At 41.9% G+C, this 24,511-nt stretch overlaps 1 protein-coding gene across 1 annotated transcript in view; it reads right to left on the reverse strand.

The window, feature by feature from the left end:
- Positions 1-4,086: 4,086 nt before the first annotated feature.
- Positions 4,087-24,511, reverse strand: part of LOC133130307 (low-density lipoprotein receptor-related protein 4-like) — a 94,586-nt gene continuing 74,161 nt past the window's right edge. Inside the window, exons 15-38 of the mRNA XM_061244784.1 lie at positions 23,934-24,110; positions 23,568-23,693; positions 22,875-23,083; positions 22,519-22,600; positions 21,928-22,033; positions 21,574-21,775; positions 20,370-20,559; positions 18,330-18,461; positions 17,163-17,303; positions 16,850-16,936; positions 16,464-16,635; positions 16,185-16,347; positions 15,596-15,821; positions 12,661-12,964; positions 12,112-12,330; positions 11,479-11,613; positions 11,207-11,315; positions 10,821-11,013; positions 9,479-9,592; positions 9,245-9,356; positions 8,867-8,931; positions 8,193-8,280; positions 7,842-7,983; positions 4,087-5,467 (exon numbers count right to left, since the gene is read on the reverse strand). Coding sequence (XP_061100768.1) covers positions 5,138-5,467; positions 7,842-7,983; positions 8,193-8,280; positions 8,867-8,931; positions 9,245-9,356; positions 9,479-9,592; positions 10,821-11,013; positions 11,207-11,315; positions 11,479-11,613; positions 12,112-12,330; positions 12,661-12,964; positions 15,596-15,821; positions 16,185-16,347; positions 16,464-16,635; positions 16,850-16,936; positions 17,163-17,303; positions 18,330-18,461; positions 20,370-20,559; positions 21,574-21,775; positions 21,928-22,033; positions 22,519-22,600; positions 22,875-23,083; positions 23,568-23,693; positions 23,934-24,110 — 3,824 coding nt within the window. The 3' untranslated portion in view covers positions 4,087-5,137. The remainder of the gene's footprint in view (positions 5,468-7,841; positions 7,984-8,192; positions 8,281-8,866; positions 8,932-9,244; positions 9,357-9,478; positions 9,593-10,820; positions 11,014-11,206; positions 11,316-11,478; positions 11,614-12,111; positions 12,331-12,660; positions 12,965-15,595; positions 15,822-16,184; positions 16,348-16,463; positions 16,636-16,849; positions 16,937-17,162; positions 17,304-18,329; positions 18,462-20,369; positions 20,560-21,573; positions 21,776-21,927; positions 22,034-22,518; positions 22,601-22,874; positions 23,084-23,567; positions 23,694-23,933; positions 24,111-24,511) is intronic.

Raw genomic sequence — 24,511 nt, forward strand, 5'->3', positions numbered from 1 at the left:
GAAAATAGACTGCCGTCGAGGTTGTAGCTAACTCTTCATTGAAAATTCAGGACTTAAGCTTGCGAAGGAAATAGCCCATATACAACAGTATTTACTGCGCACACCCTCTTGTACTTGCATTGGAAATGAATGGCACGGCTAGCTAGCATTCTCCGCTAGCCTATATCTTAAGCTTATTTGAATTATTTATTCATTGCATATACGGACCAGTGCAGGGAGACGACAACAGCTAAGCCGTTTAGCCCGTGTAGGCTCGTCCTACTATTTTCACAGTACGGCGTCAACCAGCCTCGTTTACACTGCAAACGTGCGCTGTGTGGATCAAAATGTTCAACCTGATCATACATGGGTCATACGTATATTTAAATTATTTAAGTCCCAGTAGATTTCAGTTATTTATTTATGAAGGATAGGTTATATTGACATAGGCCACATTATTTAACAATGCTTAATGTTTGCTCATATTCAAAAATACTTGTACCGGTACTTATGTAAATGTAATATAGGCCTACAGGCTACTAGTAGGCTATAGCTTCATTGATGTCCTTGGAAATATTCCATATCGTTCTATATGTTATGGATCATTGAAATTAGGCTACAACCAACAGAACATTGATTGGGCTTTTTTGTTTTGTTTTTAATTTTAACATCACAAGGTAAGTCAACCTACCCTTCACTCCATTGCAGAATTCAACAGGAAAGCAATGATGCCACATTACACTTCAGAAATGTACAGATTCATTTCCATTTATATGATTCAAATCTTACATAATTAGTTATATAAAATAAAATAGGCCACACCATGTATCATTAATCGAGCAACATAATATTCTATAATTTAGGGAATTGTCTGTAGGATTTATTCACATCCACTGGTCTGCATTGTCTGACACAGGACATTTGTTTAGGCACCTTTATTTGAAAATATTTAAAATATACCAAATACTGCATTTTCAAATGCTAATGTTTCAATGCGGCGGCACGGATGGTGCAGTGGGTAGCACTGCCGCCTCACAGCAAGGAGGTCCTGGGTTCGAATCCCCGTCGGCCGGGGCCTCTCTGTGCGGAGTTTGCATGTTCTCCCCGTGTCTGCGTGGGTTTCCTCCGGGTACTCCGGTTTCCTCCCACAGTCCAAAGACATGCAGGTTAGGCTGATTGGAGAGTCTAAATTGCCCGTAGGTATGGGTGTGTGAGTGAATGGTGTGTGTGCCCTGCGATGGACTGGCGACCTGTCCAGGGTGTATTCCTGCCTTTCGCCCAATGTATGCTGGGATAGGCTCCAGCCCCCCTGCGACCCTGTTCAGGATAAGTGGGTTAAGATAATGGATGGATGGATGGATGGATGTTTCAATGCTGATGTATTTGATGTTTCAGCAACTTAAATTCAATTTCCACTTCCATGTTCTTCTGACAACCTGCCCTGAAACAGCTTCTGTAACTTTAGTAATTATTATAGCTATCCATCTATAATGATTATATATACTGCAGTGAATGTACCACCTGCACAAGAGGCTTATGCGCAAAACAATGATTTATGATTACATACAGTTAAATTCAAAAGTAACGGGACATTTTTGCCTCTGTACTCCAGCGCATTGGATTTTAAATGAATTAAATGATATGATGTTAAAGTGCAGACTGCCTGAATTAATTTGAGGGTATTTACATCATATCGGGTGATCCATGTAGGAATTACAACCCTTTTTATACATAGTTCCCCAATTTTGGGGAAGACATGGGACAATAGGCTCAGATGTTGCTTGGCCAGCTACATGTATTTGCATCTTTCGTCATAGTTAATGCACAAGAAAGTCAACAATAAGTCTTGAGTTAATTCTAGGTGTGGATTTTGGAAGACCAAATAGGTGCCAATACCAGTGAGCAGGCCAGTGTGCTGGAGTACATAGCCAAAGCAACAAAAATTGTGTCACTGTCCCCTACTTTTGCATTGAACTGTGAGCCAGCAGGCTAACCTTAAGATCTATGGAACTATATTACACAGCTAGATTGGTATCGCTATAATTATGGTTGCCAATGGTCCTGCACTAGCCAGGAAATCACATATTTTAAAATAGAATCTTGTCTCATGCAATTGATACCAAAAGTGAAAGTACAATAAGCTTATAGTTAGTGTCATGAAAAAGTATTTGCCCCCTTCCTGATTTTCTCTATGATTGCATGTTTTAAAACTGAATGGTTTCAGATCATTAGGCAACATGTAATATTAGACAAAACAGTCAAATATTTTTTCATTGCACGGTTTATATTCTTGTATTGGTAGCGAACTCTTTGCAGATTAATTTCATTTATATAGGCCTATAAACGTCCAGCAGCATGTAAAATGGATTGCAATGATCTACAAATAGGTTAATAAACATTTCTCCAAATTCGTTTCACAGGATCCTTCAGGGACATAACACAGTTGCAACTACAATATAGTGTATAATGATGTGCATTGTGCTACATTAAAATCTACCATGCAGACTGAAATGAGTCAGATGGTGAATCCATCTTGGGAAGTTATTGCATTTTCAATGGTTGTTCGACCCATTTACAGTGGTCTCCACCTTGAGAATATTGAAATTGAAGTTTATTCTCAGTAAATATTCAGAGAATATTTTAAATATTAACTTCAGAAAAATATGTAAGCTAATTCTAGATATTTGCTGGCTCTAATCTGGTCCCAGTGCTTTGGTCATTACTACGCTGTGAACAGGATAACCTGTAATACCTGACATCGCTGATGAATAATGCTGCAAACATGTGTACAGTAAACACTGTCCATTGGAATCTTCATTTCTGCATCTTTAAATTTTAATGACTAAAATATTCACAATAATAATTTCTTGTAATTTGCTGTATATGTACACTGAATATAACCATGCTATTCATTATTGGCCATTACAATGGAAGAATATATTCAATGATACAATAAAGAACAGATTGATTGATTTATGGTACAATAAATCAATCAATCAATCAATAAAGAATGGAAATGAGGTACAATACCTTCATAGTTTGAAACTTGAGGTGAAATTCTGTTATAACCTGATTTATCTAGATATGTGTTGTTTATAAGTATGAGAAGTTAGGAGAAATTTTCAATAGATGTTAAGAGTAGTTTGTGGATTTGCAATCTTGATGTCAATCACCAGTTTCATATCTTCAAAAATTATTTACTGCCCTTCCGCAGGAACAATTTATCAAAACAGCCCGGTGAAGTCCTTTGAATAAAAACGGTGCATTTTTCCATTTCAATGCAAATACAGTTTTATATCACAAGATAGCCAATGAATATTCCACTGTACAATGACAACATAGCTGGTTAGTATTGTAAATGAAAGAATTACATATCAAATATGTTCATATTTACACACTACATGACAGCAAAATACAGAAATGATAAATATTTCAGTTAAATTTACAACAGTTATGTCTGAACAATATTTTGGAACGTAAAAACACTATTAAATAACTGGCATCAGCTATATCATTTACATGGTTAAAAACAAACAATGGTTAAATAAATCCAGCAAATATTTTCTTTTCCAGTGAGTAAAATTAATGTCAAAACAATCAAAATCCCTTTGTACAAAAAGAACACATTTTATACAATAAAATCAATGCAAGGAACCAGTATTTTCAACAAAAATGTTTTTCAACGAATCTGTACAAGACCAACTAGGCAACTAAAAGCAAATGAGTTATTGTTGCTGATGGATGAAGTATTGAGTAGTTGTGTGTATTTGTGAGACATCTCACATAGACCTTAGGGTAAGTAGCTGCCAAGACCATTATCTATGGGTCTCAGTGCTATTTTTAGCAGCAAATCAGCACAATGGCTGAACTTGAGTTAACTTCATGATAAATGTATTTAGAATTCACAAATGTTCATAAGCATCCAACAGTTTCATGACAGGTTACAAAAAAGTACAAAATTGACAGAATGTCCACAGATGCATTGCCTCAATATTACACAGCCACCAATTTCTCTAAGAATTAGCAGTACATTATTCAGTTATCTGTGCAACAAAATGTCAGAAAAATATCCAGATTTTTGTACCCCCCCCCCCCACCCCAGCCCAAGTAAAAGCAGATTTCTTCCTAAGAACTATTTCATGTTCTTTTTATTGCTGCAAGAATAAAGCTTATGTAATTCTAATAATTCAGAACTTGTAGATTCTAAATAGCATCATAGAGGTTATATATTCAGACCTAATTTTCTATAGTGGTGATAGATAAGTGCATGGTGCTTTAGAGATGGAGCAATTGTACTGTATTGGAAATCTAGTTTGATCAAGCTGTCAGAAATGCGTTACAACCTAGGACTAATAAAAACACAATTAAAAAGGTTTGGCACTTATACTTCATAGAACCTGCTTTCCCCGAGTATCAAACGTGGACACAATTTCAGAATGTTCACTTTTGCATTACTTCTGCATTAACCTGAACATGCGGAGTATTCTGTTCTGGATGCAGTGGCTTTTCTAGTGAGTGGTAAAACAAATCCGATTGCTCTTCTGATCTCTCACTAGGGTGGGTAATCCATAATCTAGAATATCAGCTAGATATCCTGTAAACACCTTTGAAAAAAGCAAGCTTGCAATGTCCAAGCTAACTATTCCGCTCCATCACTGACATAAATATATTATAGCAAACCTTTTTCTGAGAATGAATGTTTACATTTCCATTTTTCCACCACATTAGTATAACAACAAACTGAAAAGTACAAAAAGTTCATAAATAGAGCTCATAATTACATGACTGGCATCAAAACGTTTTCTGTGTATTAGTCCTGGAACATATAACCCCCCCACAAAAAAACCTCAAAGCTCATATTTTACACAAAAATCAGTCCAACAAAAGTCATTTTAGTTCTTAAAATGGCTCCAGCTCCAGGTCCTTTGCAATTTTACTTTTTTTGTTTGATTTTATTTTATATATATTTTTTGCAGCCTTCCTTTATCAAACATGTCCATGAAAGTGTCTTAGAACGTCTGCCAGTCTTCGGCCTGCGGGGGCAGCAGCGAGCCGGCAGGCAGCAGAAAGCAGTATGAGGACACGGGAGAACACGGTGTGGGGAGTGGGGGGGGGCGACATTGGCCTGATGGGAGTTGTAGTTGTAGTTGGGGAGGACTCACACCTCGCTCTCGGTGGAGGGCTTGCAGTGCGCGGCCCAGCCGGTGTCGGGCAGGGCGGAGTAGCGCTCGGGCGTGACTCCGGGGACGGTGTTGAGGCTGGAGCACTCGGACTGCTCCTCGCGAAGCAGCTGCTCCGTCTCCGTGTCGTCCAGCGAGCCGCTGCTGGCCTGTATGGACACCGTGTCGGTCTTCATGCACACGTGCAGACCGCCCCGTGACGGCTTCATGTGCTTCAGGTCCTCCCAGTACAGCTCCTCGCTGGACAGCAGGTATATGCCCTCCACGATCTTGATCTTCTCCTTCGCGTAGCTGTTTTCGTTGCTAACCTATGGGCGGGAACAAGGGATGTCGGTCACAAGGGATCATTAGGAAAGCAGTAACAATCCTATACCATGACAGAAGTGATAGCAGAACTTTACTCTGTAGGTTCTGTTCATACAGTACACACAGGCATTAAAAGCAAAAATAGGCCTTGCTCATTTTTCATCTGGGCCAATTCATACTGATATTTGTAAAGCTTGATAGCTGTGAGGTCAAGTAGCTTTTCCAAAACTTGTTTTGGGAATTACTGGACTCGTAATTCAAAAGATGTTGCAATAATCAAATTGAAATGGTCTGTTGGGGAAATATGTTCTGAAGTAGGATACATACAGGATATGTAATTAACAGAATGGTTAATTTAAACTACTTAAACTACACTTCACTTCACAAGGGCAGAAGCAGGAAAATGCATACATCACTGGTCTCCAACTCTGGCCCTGCAGAGCTACTGTGTCTGATGGTTTTTGTTTTCACCTTAAAATCAGCACCCTGTTGAGACCCAGCGCGTCAACTGCTCTAATTGTTGACGCACAGAGTAATAACAAAAACAGCAAACCCAGTAGCTCTCCAGGACCAAGGTTGGAGACCACTGGAGTATAGACTCATAACAATGCTTATATAATATAACAAAAGCAAGCATGGGGGGCTGAGCTTACTACAGATACTAGAAAGGGAAAAGATCACACGTCACATCATCACACGTCAAAGATCATCACAGGTTCATGACTAATTGTGAAATATTAGTCTCAAACAACAGCAGTCAATACAAGTAGTACATCACTCAAGTACCTCATCAAAGCACTCAAAAAAACATGCAGTGAGAATCCTGAACTTTTAATTCAAAGAGGAGGAATGTTTATCAGGAATCGAGAGGAAAATTAGTTTTCAAGTGGTTCGATTCCTTCATGCTGTTTGACTACCTTCATTCAGTTTGTGGAAAACAGGTCAAAATATAAAAGGTGAAAGCGAGTTGTAAGGATGAGAGAGCTGTAATGAAGGAAAGAAAGTGGGCTTTAGGATGAAACATCAATTACTGTATACATTTACATAATATTATATGACTGCAATATCATGACTAGAAACTACAATGCTATTCTCTAGAACTGGAAACTTGGGAGTGTATGTGTGTGCTCACAATTTTGTGTTCAAAAAACACGCTATTTGTTTGGGGGGGTTGTTATGAATTTGTTCACTTAATAATAAGATGCTTATCTGTGGATTATGCGATTATCATGTGACTATATGCAACCACCATCTATTGTTGCAATAGAAAGTACTCGGTATTTCAGTAAACAAGTGAAGCCTGCCAAAAAATCCATTGGGACAGTGTTTTGCATAGAATGAAATGCAGGATGCATTATATCAACAAGCCTTAGGGAATTATATATATCATAGCACTTTAGCTTCATGTAGATCAGAGGTGGGCAATACGGTTTTCATGCCATCTTCTGGTCTTAATTACTTAAGTATACTGCTGGTTTTCCACCCTCCCTTTACCTCTGAATCAGGTGTGAAGACAGTCTGACCAATCGGTAGAACTAATTATTCCGATAATTACCTATGAGAAAAGAAAACCAGGGCCGGATTTGGATTTGAGGTCCAGATTTCATGATGGCTGATTTTAGCCTCCTGACATTTTAGCTACATTTCTCGGCATGAATGACAGCCGAAGACTGTTCTCATGTCCCTAAACTTTTTACCATGATCCAATCTATAAGTGAACCAGTGTTGGTCTATATAGCCAATTAGCTCAATTAGCCAGTGTAATTGGTGGGTAATTGGGCACACACCGGCCCTCCAGGACTGGAATTACCTACCCCTGATGAATACAGTAATGACCATTGGGGGGCTGGACGTGACCTGAATCAATTTCCTGTGGCAAGGCCCTTAAAATCATTCAAGTATATTATTCCCACATATATAGATATATAGATATATTTCCATGAGATCTTAAAGATATACGACTTAACAGGGAGGGAAACTATTGTCATACAGGCCTCAAGACTCAAAAGCCCAACCCAAGAGAACCACACATCTTCTGTTGCTTGACCTTTGTCCTAATTTGGAATACCCATCTATAGGCCAGCTGGCCATAGGAATCCATAGGCCAGCCACACTGCGCTGTCCAACAGGTATGGGCGCATTTCCAAATGTATGCAGGCCAAATGCGCTTCTTTTCACGCTGCCGTTGGCCAGCGAAGTTGTACAGCAATATCCCTTGACCTCAACCTGATCATTATTTGATCACATTAAAATCCTGAGGGAATCTTGTGATCTTATTGTCCAAGAATCTGCATATCAGGTAATTACACACAAATTAGCAAACAACAAAATAATTACAGCTACCAATATATAAATGTACTGTATATATTTCTTTACCTCTTTCTTATACCGTAGTTGGTTATAAATAGGTGGCTTTTGCACCGTTTCGATTTTGACCTCTTGAGTAGATGTTCTGTATGAGGGATTGCTGTAAGTAAGATTGCTCACTCCCGGGTCTGCAAACTTGGACTTTTTGTGTCTGCGGGAGAGAAAATAATGGGAGTCATTACCCTGGTAGAAAATGGACTCTGTAAATACTTTAGCTCATATGATTACAGAATTACAGACAAAGCTGCCAGTACTATAGTAAACAAGATTATAGGACTTATCAGGAACACTGGTGGAATAAAGAGCATGCACCAATAGCAATAATGTGTTTTTCCTGATGGAGGATTATAGTAGACTTACCTGTATATAATGAACACTGCTATAAGAATCAGGATGGTTAGGATTGTTAGCGTGCCTCCAATGACATAACTGATGTGAAGACTTGCCCCTGTAAGAGAATCATTATCAATACTTGTTTTATGAAGTAATACTCATTCTTAACCATCACAAGAATATCAATTCAAAGGCAAAAGAGGGGCACTATTAAATTCAAAACAAAACTGAATTAATAATGTCTATTTTATATTACACTACAGCGGTTTGTTGGCAAAGACTGAACTGCACTTCAGATAAAAGTTGTTTTTACTACAGGGACCCAATGCATAATAATTTATTTTAATAACAAATATGCTTTGTAGAGCAAATGATGCTTAAGAATTAGGTAGGCAAGCTGAAGTATTTTATTATGCAAATTATTTTTTTACTGTATCCGTGTGGAAACTTTGCTGTAGAGTGCATTTGTACCATAATATAAAACAGAGGCAGTTTTATCTTCACAGATTATTTGGCCCGCCAAATATTGGTTACTGTTATCCGACCCAAAAATTTCCATACCCCTATTAAGGACCAGTTATAAATCATATGAATTCAACCTAGTTTGACAGATTTTTTGGTGAAGTTAAAATCACATTTTTATGGCCGGATAGAAACCGAGGAGTACAGTCAAGATGGAGTAGCAGAATATTTGCTTTTACCGTGTGTGGCTGTCACCACATTGCTCTGCATACAGCCTTCCAGGGTCAACATCTTGTCTGTGCAGCTACATAAGTACATAAGAACACATTAACTATGCAGTACATAAATGACTCGAACCAAGACTTCAGCTAATAAAGAACAATACAAATTATGACAAAGGGGATTGACATGCTGACATTTTGGACCACTGGTAATTCAGAAATGTAGCAAATAACATTAATTGAAAAAGCCTTTTTCATACTCTGTTGTCTTCAATTGACTTTACGCCAAATACTGGTAATGCAAATATACTGAACAAATATTGAACATGTCTAAATTTAAAACACTATCCAAAAGCCAAGGATGGTTCCAAGATCTTAAACTCCACAAATGCTTACTTTATCACCGGCAATCCGAGGCTGGGCTTGTCTGTGACAGACTTTGGGATCAAGTTTGGCGATGGCAAGCTGGTCCCACCATGGTCAGCAGACGTAGGGACGAAACCTGGAACTGGAGCAGAGTTGAACACATGCTTAATAATTTCACTCAGACAAAGATAGGAAACGATTAATGGTGTCTGACATGACACAGGAAGTGACAGATAACTGTACTGCACTGAGGATTTGACATACTGGTGGAGCACGGCTTGCTCTCAGGCTCATCTGGGCAGGCACAGACGAAGCTGTTGGTCTTGGCGAAACAGAGATGAGTGCAGCCTCCGTTGTTCACGCTACAGAGGTTGGTGCCTATAACGGGAGGGGACGCATTCATTGCCAATTGAGTACATTACAACAATAACCCACTGCATCGCACACTCTTAGAAATAAAGGTAAGTAACGTGCCTAAAAAGGTACAAATTCGCAATACAGTAGTGTGCAGTGATGATTATACACTTAACACAATGAAGATAAATCAGAAACCAAGTACTATTCAAGTATTTATTTCATGTAATATTGGTTCATGTAGATGAAAATAAGTAAAAAGATAACAATATATATAAACATTCCAGATGGTTTGAAGAAGAGATTCTTTCGATATTACAACAGATTTATTTGTCTTGGTATCCAGCAAATCCCAGATTTGCTCAATCGGATTAAGGTTTGGACTTTGAGCGGGCCAAGTAATAATTTATGTCACCAGATGAGTCTTTTCATCAAGTGACCAACCGGCATCATGTAAGGCTACAATGTGGCTATGAACAATCTCAGAGAGTTCCTTCCGTCGTGCCATCGTGTTTAACACTGTGATACTGCTCAAAGTTTGTGTTACCTTAAATTCTGGAACAACTGACCATCAGAAGTAATAATAATGTGATTATTATAGAATAATGTTGCTTCAAACCAGTTTAAACAAATTGTTTAATGAGCCTTCAAACATGCATTTATGCTATGCAAAAGTCGTTTTCTAAAAGAAATTATGTTTTCAGTGTTTCTGTCTATTAGCCATACTTTTAGCCCAATGCAATTTGTTCTCATTGCCTACAATAGTATTGTTCAATACATTTTCACCAAAACATTTTAAATAAGTAATATATTAGGACCCCTTTTAGACAAACGTGGTGGTGTATAATCATCACTGCACACTACTGTGTATAATTAATTTGTATCTTTTTTGCTCAGAAAACAAAAAAGAGAACATTGTGTACTTCCAGGGTACATTTAGGAAATGAGGTACCTCCACTGTTATTTCTGAGAGTGCAGCTCACACAAACCTACATCTCAAAAAGATCACTGGGGAAAAAAGTAGGTTACAATAAGGGATGGCACTTCTAGCTTTCAGTGTAAGATCAAGGCAATTTTAAGGTCAGGCAGCAAACTGACTTTGTGTTTGAAAGGAACTACAGCAAGGACTACACCATCTTGAACCTACTGCAGGTGGAATCAGGTGAGATTTCCCATTATGTTTTTTGCACTGTAAAAGAGGGGTCGAGGGCAGTAGCTGTCGATGACAACCAGCCGTACCCCTGGGTCTTACCGCTCTGTCTCTGTGGAGACACCACAATGATGTCCATTAATCCCTCCACATTAGCCAGCACCGTCTCCTTGCTGCGGCCCGTGTGCTTATCTATGCGCTGAATGGACTTGGTTTGCCAGTCCGTCCAGTATATCCAGCGGTCTTGCTGCGAGAGGTGGAAGAGAGGGATTAGTGCGGAAGAGCCCGGATTCAACTGGGGAAAAAGAAGACAAAGAAGAGGCAGACAAAGAAGGAGAGGAGAGGAAAATGGGGGGGGAAGGAGAAGAAAAATGAGGGTCAGAGATTTAGAGATGGTGGAGGAACAGTTATGTTAGTCATATGAAAGAGCAGAGGAAGTTAGCAAAGGAGTGAAAGAAAGAGTGGCGTTTGGACCGGATGACAGGTACCTGCGTGAGAGCAAAGGGGTGGGAGACTGGACTGAGCAGGATGTGACGGAGCTTTCCGTTCAGGTCCGAGCTCTCGATCCTGTCCAGGTGGGCATCCACCCAGAAAATCCTTCAAAGATTAGAGGATACACGTCATTTCAAATGGTTGCACTGAACACTCCGACATCCCAATCACATGTTTTGCCTGCCTACATCTTGAAATATCACGCAAGAAAGGGAGTGTAACTGTTCTACAGGAAGCACACTATGTACTCAGCTAATTGTGTTCTCACCTGCGTGTATCGTAGTCCAGGGTCAACCCGTTAGGCCAGCCCAGGTCAGTGTTAATCAGAACCTTGCGGTCAGACCCATCTAAGTGCGCCCTTTCAATTTTGGCAACATGACCCCAGTCTGTCCAAAACAAATAGCTGGAGGACACAATCAATACAAAGCAATTTTAGCAACATTACTTACGCAAGACACAAAAAGTAAATCAATCAATTTCCATAGTCAGGTCAGTCAGGTCAGTCATTGTCTTATTTTAGTAAACATAAGGATTGCCGTCAAAACAACCAACTTTCAAGTGAACTTTAAAGACAAGTTCAAACGGAAGTTAGAGCTGCACTATATGATGTCTACGCAAGTGAAACTGTTCTTGTGGGGGGAATTTCTGGAGGGCAGGGAGTCAATTTGACTGATGTTAAATGAGGAGGGGGAAGCAGAGCCGTAGCCTATGGCTGTGTGGGGGGAAGAATACGCAGGTACACGATGACGTCAAATGTCATAGAATCTTGCTTTCCAGGAAGTGGGTGGAAAAAAAGAAATAAATCTACAAATAGTTTTTGATTTGAATTTTGATTTCAGCTTGTCTTTCAGGAAGCAATGCTACCAACATGTCCAGAAGGCACTGGGGCTTCTCCACTCACCCTTTGCTGGGGAACACAGCAATGGCCCTGGGCTCATCCAGGCTGTTGTTGATGAGCACTTTGCGGCAGGAACCGTCCATCCGAGCCACCTCAATGGTGTTGCGGCCCGTGTCTGTCCAGTACATGTTTCGGGCCACCCAATCCACCGCTAGGCCGTCGGTAGTTTTCAGGCCCTGACCAATGACGGTCTCCATACCGCTGCCATTCAGATTGGCTCGTCTGGCGAGTAGATAAACGTTATTTATAAACTGCCTACTATGATCACTGTTCATCCAAGCACAGGGATGATTCAAATGGGTACACTAATACTTATACAAATTATAGTCTATATTTAATGAATGTATTTATACAGTATATAATTACATACAGTACATTATTTGCACACATATAATCATATGCAATGACCATCATTTCATTTTTTTCAGCCACTGAGTTATGCCGTTTATGTTTTTATTTTCAGAAACGTGATGAAGCACTAAGACATATTCCTAGCGATTTCATTTGAAATGACTGCAATGTTCCTCGACACTGAGGGGAGCAGGAAAGTACCGGATGACGTCCAGGGTGACGTCGGTGTAGTACACCTTCCCCTCCACGCTGTCGTAGTCCAGGGAGATGACGTTGTGCAGCTCGGGGATGGGCACGTGCACGTCGGTGTAGTCGCTGGTGTCCAGCGAGATGCGGCGGATGCTGGCGCGGTTGGAGAAGAGCAGGTAGGTGTCGGGGCTGTCGTCGCAGGACCGCCCGTCCTCCTTCAGCAGCACGCCCGTGGGGCAGGCGCAGGACGTGCCGTTGGGGTTGGGCAGGCAGAGGTGGCTGCAGCCCCCGTTCCACCTGCCGCACTTGTTGAAGCCTGCAGAGCAGGAGTGGGGTGTCAGGTTCAGGTACATCAGATGAGATTGCCTTACTGGTGTCAAATGTTTTAGGGGACAGGGACAAACGTAAAAGATAATGCAGAGCTTCTCGGTAAAAGCACCACTTGTGGTGCGGGAGTGAGCCAATGTCCCCCGCAGGGTGGTGCACAACTGGTTTCAACCGAGGGATATACAGTATGGGAGGGATTTGGTGATGTCAGTGTTCAGTGTTCATTGCTCGAGTGGCCACCCCTGGCTTGCCCCCTGCACATGTATTATTGGGTCTCCTCTGCCCCCACTCTGCAAGTGCGGCTTGTGGCTGCAATGTGAAAGGGAGCCACTGGCTGGCATGACGCGTTTCAGAAGAGAACCATAAACCACCAACACAACCGAAATGTCTCAAAGCACACTTCATTTCTTCTGCCCTGCTCTGACATATTTTGAGTGCTCTTTAAAGGCTTTCAGTCAACAGTAGGCCTATGCCATGATTATTCGGTACATGCAAGATCTTGCTTGCATTGGAACTTGGTTAATCAACTATTCCAAGTATCAATCAATCAGTTGCTGATTTAAAGACATTTCCAAAAGCAGCCTAATTAGTCCAAAAATAATCCCTTGTTAGCTTCAGGCTTTGAGGTCATCTTTAGAAAACGGAATCATCTTGCTTCTTTGATCATGATCATGAACTAACAAGGAACTAAATCCTCCCGAAAGGCAGAAAATCACTTGATAAAATCAAAGCACTAAAACTGATAAAAAAAAACTACATTGTCAAGAGTGCTAGCTGCCTAGTGTGCTTGCAGGGCAGGACGATGTCATTTCCTTGCATATCCGAGCATAGAGTTCTGGGGCAGTATCAGCCAGGCGCAATGCGAGAGACCAAGACTAATGTCTCATTTCACGGCCCATTGATTTCACTAACAATGACTTCCTTTTGTTGCGGTGTCCTAAATGACAGACGTGTTTAACAATGCCCTGACTATTACCCCTCCTGAGACTCTCGCGCCCCCCGGGTCTGGTATGCCATCAGTATTGGTAACACGCTTCTTTCCAGACAGAAACCGTCTCCAAACATTTTTTATGGAGAGCAATTTACTCACAAGCTATGAACACACATCATACACATGACAGCGTATATAGAGATGTGAGCCATATGGGTCACAACAAATCAAAAGAGAAAAGAGAGATGTACAAGCTGAAGCTGATGTAACGATTTGTGCGAGTGAATGCCATTGAGAATTTATCTCAGTCAAAACGGAGGAGGAATGGATGGATCGTCCAGGGGGAGGGGAGGTTTTTCCAATGACATCCACATTTTTAAGGCGTGCAGTCTTCCTTCTTCTGATTAGGGCTCATTTCCACTCGTATGAGCGATTCGAGTGTCATCCCAGTTTAAAATCCAGGTCTCCTGTAGGAAACGTCTCTTCCTCTTCCTCATTCGGTCAATAACCATCAGTGCTGCCGAGTGGCCTGAATGCGACTTTGAACAGGAACCAATTTGTTCCTCTATCTCTCAATATCCCTTCTTTAAATTGAGACACATAGCATACTGTACCATCCGAGTCAGCTGACAGCCAAAGACTGTACTCATGAGATGAAGGAGGTTAATGGAAAGTTAGAGCAGACAAGGCATGCCAGTTCTTTTAGGGTGGTTTGTCTTAATAAGAGCAGAAGCAGAACTCACTTTGTTCAGGTTGAATGGAACGAGGGCAGACCCTTGATACCGATTTGTTCAAAGATCCATGCCAGGGCAGCCATTTTAAAGACAGCAGCCTTTAAAATCGGTCATGTTGCACAGGCCAGTGAATGCATTCACTCGGCCAGTGGTCCTCACTCCTGGTCCTGGAGAGCTGCAGTGTTTGCAGGCTATCGTTTTACTGAGCACTCAACTGATCAATTAATGCAGTTACGCAGTTAACTCACCACTTTCTTTGGTCTGAATTAGTTGCTGATATTAATGCGACACCAGCACCAGGACCACTGTACTAGGCCAAATACAAAAAACCACATTATGTGTGATGCTATAAATATAAGATTTCATCTTAGATTTTGTTTTTATAATGCAGCCCTATTAAAGCCAGCTGTGTCAAGCCAATCAAGGAAGTACCTCTACTAGGTCTGCTACACAGCCAGTAAAAGGAGTTATAGTCTCATAGTTTATCAAATGAGCAGTAAAGTAAAAACGTAATGATTTTGGTCTAGGAAAGTTGCTGCCTTCAAATTTTACAACCAACTGTAAGACTTAATCAGTCTAATGCCCAAGGCTTACTCCAGAGCCATAGATAATACAGTATATCCAGACTCAACATTTCCACAAGAGGGCAGTATTGCCATCTGATGAGGGGAATGTAATGCAAATCTCAAACTCTTCCATTACATTACAGTACATTACATTACAGTAATTTAGCGGACACCTTTTGTCCAAAGTGACTTACAGTTGATTAGATTAAGCAAGGGTCAATCCCCCTGGGGCAATGTGCAGGGTTAAGGCCCTTGCTCAAGGGCCCAACAGCTGTGCAGACCTTATCATGGCTACACCGGGGGGTTGAACCAACCAACCTTCCAGGTCCCAGTCAAGCACCACAGCCACTAGGCTATAGTGCGGCCCATACTCAGCCTAGCATACCCACCCAGGGGACTCTCCCTGTCCACAGCCTGGATGTCCATCAGGCCTGGCAGGTTGCTCCGCACGGTGATGGTGTTAGCCCCGGAGTTCTTGTCGGCCCGCTGGATGCTGCGGCTCTGCCAGTCGGTCCAGTAGATGTGCGGGCCCAGCAGGGTCAGCCCGTAGGGGTGCTGCACCGGGGACACCAGGGTGCGTCTGTTCTGCCCGTTCAGGTCCGACGCCTCGATGCGCTGTGAGGACAGAAGTGGCACAAACGCTAACTCGGGCTCCGCTCTGACCCATTCCCGTGGATTCTTTAGGTCAAATAAAGAAACGTGATGTTTCCACGCTGAAATAATCCTTAATACATTTATTTAAAGAACATTGTTGTTGTTGAGCGTGAGTGTGCGTGTGTGTGTGTGTGTGTGTATGTGTGAAGCACATGAAGTGATGCATGTGCGTGTGTGCGTGAGTGTATGCGTGTGGCTGTAAAGTACATGTGAAGTGATGCGCGTTTGTGTGTGTATGTGTGTGCATGTATGTGTGTATGTGTGTGTTTGTGGGTGTGTGCATGTGTATTTATTGTGAGAGTTTAATTCAGTTGGTCCACTAACCTCTGTGTGAGCATCAGCCCAGAGCAGTTTGGACCCATCCTTGTCAACAGCCAAGCCGTTAGGCCAGCCCAGGTTGCTACTTATGAGAACGAGCCGGTCCGTCCCATCCATAGTGGCTCGCTCCAGCTTGGCATTCTCTCCCCAGTCGGTCCAGTACATATACCTGCCAGGGAACAGTGTGTGTAATCCTCAAAACTCTAGCAGACAAGTAGATAACATTAGAAAGGAGGTACATAGAGTGTATACTTCGTTTATTCTCAAATGAGCAGTTTTGCATACCCCATCTCATGATAAAGAGCTATAGCCCGGGGGCTGTCCAGGTGCTGCCAGATCAGAACTTTTCTCATGGACCCATTCAGATTGGCCACCTCGATGCGGTTGGTGCCGGTGTCGGTCCAATAGATTTTCCGGCCCACAGAGTCCACTGCCAAACCGTCTGTGGTCATCAACCCTGAGAAAGACAGGAGGGTTTAACCGCCCCAAGAGGTTCCAGAACAGGCCAACCCAAATACGGTTTCATTTTCTACAAAATACACAAACCACACATTTTTAAAGGAATAATACATCAATTATATATGGAATCTAGCTATTAATCTGCTGAAAGGAAAATGTATTGTGAGCCATAATTCAGTATGTTTTGTTTTTTTTGTCAAATTTTCTCTTACCAGTTGAAATGACCTCTTCATATTCCGTGCCATTTATGTAGGCTCGGCTGATTCGCTTCAGTGTACTATCTGACCAGTACACTTTTCCTGCAGGAGGAACATTTGGAAAATTAGCAACTAAATTTTTTTGTATGTTGCTGCACAATTATCAGTAGATTCTGTTCTCCAAAATGATTCAGCACTTCATTTGGAGTAGTTGACCTGAAAACCAGCAGTATGTCATTTTAAGTTATCATTTCTGAGTGTGATAACATTTGTCACTTGTATCAAAATCATAGCTGGGAAGGGAGTGTGTCATGGTCTAATTTTTTACCCTCTTTTGAGTCTACGCCAATGGCAATAGTGTTTTTCATGGATCCGTTGACCGCCAGCACAACATCAGCGAAGTAAGGAATGTCCAGGGAGACCATGCGAATGTCTGTCCTCCGAGCAAAAACCAGGAAGCTGTTCATTCCTTCAAAGAAAATTAGGAGAGTAATGCAGATGGAGGAGAACTATATAATTAAGCGAATAACACTTGTATGTCTTGACTGATGCAAAACCCAACTTTCAACACATCTCAGAGAATCCAACCATAATCATGAGCTCACATGTAAGCTTTCTACAACGCAACTACTTAAGAGATTTTACAAGGTACAAGTTATGCCAAAATTATTTTCCAGTAACTTCTAATCAAATCCCTCAGCCATGCGGTTCATTTGTAAGTTAAATATGTTGTACTGACATATTAGATTATTATGAATATTTTGGCAGAGAGAAGCATACAGTTTCCAGAAAGCTAGGAATAATAAGAGTTGTGGAAATGTGACTTTTAAGTTTTAAGCATACTTTTCTAAGCTACTATTAAAGTATCATCTGATATTAAACACATGTTAAACTTCAAAAATAATTGCATGGCTGAGTGATTCGGTTAGAAGTTACTGGTAGGTAATTTTTGCATGGACTTTGAGGCATTTTCTGAATGCTCATAGACTCCAATGTATTTTGGAAATCATCACAAACAGTACTAGCCACTGGTGGATTTGCTGTTTGTGTAAACAGTGAATTTGCTAAAATTTCTTCTTTGTATATATAGTAAATATGTCATATTGAAATTCTAAATATGTCAATCATTTCATATGCTGGAAAAAAGAAAAGCATTGATTTTGAATGAATTGTCACTTTAAATGCACACACAAGCTATAACCTCATGTCCCATAGCCAAACAACCACGCAAAAGAGGCCACTCAAGTGCATGACACACAGAACCGAAGAACAGCTAACGTGTGTAGCCCTGATGGTGAGAGTTAACACTGGATGAGGTCATTGGCTAGGACTGACAGGTGCAGGGTGTAAAAACGGTCCTGGGGGAGGCCGTTTCATCCCCGGGGTTTAGAGGCGGAAAGAGGGGGTTCGGATTTCAAAGAGGAGCTCTGTTCTTTGAGGAGTCTGTGGGGCACCAGGGGAGGAGGGGTGGAAAGGAGGGGGATGCTCTCTTCACCTTCTGAGCAGGTCCTGCCGTCCGCCTGGAGGTTGATCCCGGTGGGACAGGAGCAGCTGAAGCCCTTGGGGAGAGGGGCCAGCAGACAGAGGTGGCTACATCCCCCGTTGTCGGCTTGGCACGGGGTCTGGACTGCAGGGGGGGGAGAGATGGGATATCCGATTCGGTTTTGTCAACTGAAGTATGATCCTGACGATCCATATTTAGTCACCTCAGGAACAACAGAATCCAACTATGGTGGAGGAATATACTGTATATTTGAGAATATCTTGGTCAGTGGTCCTCACTCCTGGTCCTGGAGAGCCACAGGGTGTGCTGGTTTTTGTTTTCACCTTAATATCAGCCCCAAGAAACTAGGTGAGGTGACTTAACTGTGTAGCTTTAATTGATCAATTAAGTGCTGAGTAACAACAAAACCAGCACACCCTGTGGCTTTCCAGGACCAGACTTATGAGGTGTAGACAAACAGCATGAGATGATCAAGATGAGACACTTCTAATAAAGATAGTAATTACAGTGATGAGTGGTAGATTGTTGTAGTGTGCAATAATGGACACTTTTTTGATGCACTGATTAAAGTGATGACTAAGGTTGGGTGTTTGTCACAGAAAATATTGGCTAAAGTCCCAGAACAGTCACGACAGGTTGTTGGTGGGAAAAAAAGTACAAATGACAGAGTATTTAAAAAAAACATTGCTAATTAATAGTCTTATGCAGAGTAGTGGGAAACGATTGAAAGAACATGCAAAACTGTGGCAACAGAAAGAAGCGCTTTGAACTCACAAAAAATAAATCAGTGGGCAGTTACTGCTAGAAAGAAAATATGAGTAACATGCCATTGATAGACCCATTTATTTAATCAGGGGTTTGCAAAGTTTTTGATGTGACCCCAAATGAGTGTTCACAAACTTACACAACCCCAACACCCCTTAGGCAAGACTGTACTAGAAATATACCACAACCTCTCCTGCCACATTGCTTTATCATAGCTGGGTTGTTGTAATGTTAAAAATGTAGTGGCCTACATTCACATATTTTTTAAGACACAAAAATGACATTTTAACTTTTAAACGATTTTCGGGTGACCCCATTCTGAAATCGAGAGACCTAACAGGAGGCCCCGACCCACAGTTTGGGTAGACCCTGATTTATTTGCTCTGGTCCATCAAGGAAAGAATAAGCATGCTTTTTTGCCTTTAACAGACACCCAAAATGCATTACTGAAATGATAATACATGGCTACCGTGAGTCTGTTTTAATTTGTTTAAAGTTGTTTTGTGGCGACATTTTGTCCATTGTGTGGTTTGAGTTGATGGATGCCTGTTGGAGCTGACAATGTTACCGTAACAGGGGAGACAGGAAGGTAACGGGGGAAGGAGCGCTCATCATGAACACTGTTGACAGGTGGTCAAACATCCGATTCCAACAACTGACAGTCATTATCGCACTTTGTTTCTCCAGGCATTCGCTAATATTGTTAAAATGCTTAGGTTTATACAATTCACACTGCAGGCTACTATATTATGGTTGACGGTTGACAAAACTGGGAAAAAAAAAAAAAGCAAAAAACTGCAAAAACGGGGGGAAATCGCAGACATGGCAAAACATGGAGAAAGTTGCAGAACTGCAAAAAAAAGAAAAGTCTGCAAAAAATCTCTGAATCCATGAGACCCACTACAAATAGCCAGCCATAGCAAAGACCTGCAGGCTGAAAACTTGTGAATCAATGGATGGTTTATTAATTCAGACTGTAGAGTAGTCGTCTGAATTATTACACAAGACTGTACAGTAGATGAAGAAGTTCTCATATACTCTTATAAACCCTGTGGGTTCATTTGTCCTCTGCATTTGACCCATCTTAGTTACTCAGGAGCGGTGGGCAGCCACCGTACGGCACCCGGGGAGCAATTAAGTGCAGATCTTATCCTGGCAAAACCAAGGCTTGAACCATCAACCTTCCAGGTCCCAGTCAATTACCTTAGCCTCTAGACTACAGGCTGCCCCGCCGTATGAACCTACGGTCCCAGCCACCCCCCTCACCTGCCGAGCGGTGTCTGTGGAACATGTGGATGTCCATCAGGTTCTCCAGGTTCTCGGCCAGCGTGACCCGGCCCAGGCCCGTCAGCTTGTCCGCACTCTGGATGCTCTTGGACTGCCAATCCGTCCAGTAGATCCGGTCCTCATGGAGCGTCAGGCCAAACGGGTGGGGCAGCTGAGTGCCTATCAATACCTATGAGAATACGCAAATATGTAGAGGCGTGTCGAAAGAATGACTCCATTACGAAAAGGTCCCGGTCAGGACAGAAGGCCCCTTCTTTGTTTACACTGTAGCCGTTTATAGTAGCAAATGCAGTGTTGTTATTGGTGTTGTTGGCTAGATTCATTATTAACCTTAACTTATACAGAGGATAGACTTTAGACCAAGGTCTCTTTCGCAAGTGTGCCCTTTGCAAAGGGGAAAAAAAGAACATCATAAAACGGCAATAAAATTACAACTACCTAAAATATTCATAATAATAAACAATGGTATAAAAAAGGAAACGCACAGAAGGAAGCTAAAACACAGCAGACCTTAAAAACAATTACATGTATCCACAATAAAATCGCTAAAAATGTCTCAGCAATACCAGCACACCCAGACTTCTGTAAAACATTCAAAGTGTGTGGTGCATTAAATCTAAAGGCAGACTTTCCTAATCCAGTGTGAACGTGTGGAATCTGTGGTGTAATATAATCTAGGGGGGTTGTGTTGTACATTCAGTACCATGCCTTTAGCCAGAAGGCATGAAAACTATTTCATGGTGCATATTACTGATTTCTAAACTGTGGGTAGAGGCCCACAGGTGAGACATGAGAGGGATTGAGATGAGTCACACTGTAAGATACGTGGAATTCCCCTTTCCTTAGACAATGGCAGTAATCTAACTTCAGTAGTCACTACATAGGAGAGAGCAGATTACCTTTATTTAAAAACTGTATGACTTCCATATCTGAACATATGCAAGGCTATTTTTTTATGAGGGTTGGGTCACAGAAAATGTATTGATTGTTCAAGTCTTAAGAGTCAGAAAGTTTGGGAACCTGCCAAATATGACCTGAGCCACAAATTCCACAGATTCCCACATTTTCTCAAAGAGTGAATACCTCCTTCTCTATGAAAAAAAAAAAAAGGAACTTTAAAGCAAGTTTGCACACAAATCCTGTTGTGCCCTGTAGCATTCGCAACCGTTCTACTGCACGCTACCTGTCTTTCGGAGCCGTCGAAGTTCCCGTACTCGATGGTCTTCATACCAGCATCAGCCCAGTACAATCTCTCGGTCTGGTAGTCAATGGCCAGTCCATTGGGCCAGGTCAGGTTGAAGGAGATGATGACCATTCGGTCAGAGGCGTCCATTCCAGCTCTCTCGATCTTAGGGCTGGCACCCCAGTCTGTCCAGTACATGTACCTGAGGATGTAAATGCAAACAGATCAGTGTGCTGGTTCCCCATACCCACATCAAGACTGGCAAACCTGTTCCTTTTCACTTGACATCCAGACATCCAGTCTGAAAACATCTCCCAGCCTGATCTGGAGAGCCTCTCAATGCAGGACACTCACCGTCCAATTGGATCCACCACTATATCCCGGGGTCGGTCCAGGTTCTCCCAGATCAGCACAGTGCGCATGCTGCCGTCGGTGTTGGAGACCTCGATACGATCCGTCCCTGAGGGGACAGACGGACAGATAGAGGCACAGGGGGACAGGGAGCAGAACGTTAGGTGCATTCTGGGAAAACAGAGGTCATACGCATTCAGTACACACTACAGATCTGATCTGGTACATACAGGGTGTGGAACTTGAAGGGTAATCACTGAAATTCATCACATGAACCTATATATCATTGGGTACACACAATGAATTGAAAAGAACTGGATTTGTAACACAATGTATTAAGTGACCAAGAGTGTTTGAGGTTCATATGGTGGTGCATTTAATAACAGCAATTTAGTTATTTAAACAAATAAAGGCAACCAACTGCAGTACCACGAAAGAAAGAAACTCCAAATCTGCCATTTTCAAGATTGAAAATTGGTGTTAAAATTCACAGTGTGAGAAGGGTTAAAACTACAACAGCATGCATTTGCTTTGAAAAAAACTGAACAAAACTGTATGCCAACATTAATCTTCACTTATAAAAGAAAGTGTTACCAGCATCTGTCCAGTACAGCTTATTCGTCAGCCAGTCAATAGCAAGACCAGCTGGGCTCTCCAGACTGGTGTCAACAACCGTCTGAAAGGAACAAAGTAGGAGAAATTAAGATGATTAAAAACCATGTCAAATGCCAATGAAAACAAAAGTTGGACAGTCCCTGTTAATCTCTCCTTCCCATCTGTACAACATACCTTGCTACATTAATAGACACCAGTAGGTGGCAATATTTATTTTAGAAAGGTGTAAAAGGATTTTTGACAGGTTATTCTAGATGGAAAGGCACAGAGTAAAACGGGAGTAATTGAAGTTGAGTGGAAGTTTCCTTGGCGTCTCCAGCTCCGATGGCACTGACCTCCTGTTGGGAGCCGTCCCACTTGGCTCGGTTAATGGAGTCTGTGGTGACGTCGGTCCAGTAGATGCATTCCTCCTGGGCGTCCCAGTCCAGCGCCACTGCGTTGCGCACGTCCGCCAGCGGGATGACGTCGTCCGACCTGTCCTCGGTGTCGAAGCTGATCCGACGGATGTCCGTCCTTCGGGCAAAAAGCAGGAACTTGTCAAGACCTGATCAAAGACCAAAGGTCTCTTGTCAGTCTTCTAGGTTTAACAACAGGTCACCACAGACACACACAGCAAAGCTTTCTTCTACAGTAAAGTCACTACAGCAAACCCATGACGTGATGACACAACATTGCAGTGTTAAAAGCTAGTGTTGAAGCCAGAAGGCTATATTGCTTTCAACAGGCAATACAGAAAAATGGGTGAAACTTAATGTGGAAACGTAATGAAAAATTAATCAGAGACATGCAGTACCACTTGAAGTCATATTACTGTATACTTCACTTCTGCTAAAGAAACTGATCTTATGGCAGTGCAGCACAGTATATAGTGGCTCATGGGCTGTTAAGTTCAATATTCAGGCGAGGTACTTCTGTTAGACTTTTTAGGGGGCAGTATGAAGTAAGAATGCAAGTGGAAAAATTACCCTGCATCCTAAATTACTCAAAATCAAGTACACAGTGTGCGATTTACAGTCTGCTGTACTCACTCTCAGCGCAGTTGTGGCTGTCGACCTTTTTGAAACCTGTGGGGCAGGTACAGGTGTAGGTCATGTTGCTAGGCAGACAGAGGTGGCTGCAGCCCCCATTGTTGTCCCCACAGCGGTTCTGCCCCCCTGAAAGAACGACAAAAACAACAATGATGGAGATTCAGTCCTGCTGATGGGAAAACTGAGTGGACAGTTTATAGTCCAATGACAGAGTATACATGTATGGTCATTTGCTAAGGACAACGACCATAGTCTACGTCGGGTGATATAATTTTCACAAACATTCTGCAATTTCAGTCGAGCGACACTCTGTCAGACTATAAACAGGCCCTTAGAGGAAAAAGGCCACTAGCGCCCCCTGCTGACCTGCGGGCTGCCTCTGCGGGTGCAGGGTGTGGATGTCCATGGGGAAGTGCAGCTTGTTGCGGATGACCTCCTGGTTTTTCCCTGTGAACTTGTTGGCGCTGTTGATGCTCTTGGTGTGCCAGTCGGTCCAGTACAAACTGTCCTCAAACACGGTGATGGCGAAGGGATGGGGCAAGCCTGCAAAATATAGATAATATAGATCATATTGATAAGAAATGTGTATTATATTAAAATACAAAAAGCTGTGTGGCCAGAGTGCTGGCTGAAGCAAAAGACAAACTGAAAACTGAGTCTTTTTTTTTATTTTTATCTACCCTCATTGCACAGAATGCCCGTGACAGATCTCAGTGCTTGCCAGCTATAAACAAAATAAAAATAAATAAAAACATGTTATTATTTTGAGAACAGTCTCATAAGCACAGTCTCATAAGCACACTACTGGAGATACAGTATTATGCTTCTCCCATTCCGTTATAATAGTTTTCTAAAAATACAAAAACCACAAGAGTGGAAACATTAGTGAGGGAACTGAAGAAATAACACCGCAACCTTAAAAACCACAGCGTAATGGCAAAATA

The sequence above is a fragment of the Conger conger genome, chromosome 6 (genome assembly GCF_963514075.1).
Source record: "Conger conger chromosome 6, fConCon1.1, whole genome shotgun sequence".
In the NCBI taxonomy this organism is placed as follows: domain Eukaryota; kingdom Metazoa; phylum Chordata; class Actinopteri; order Anguilliformes; family Congridae; genus Conger; species Conger conger.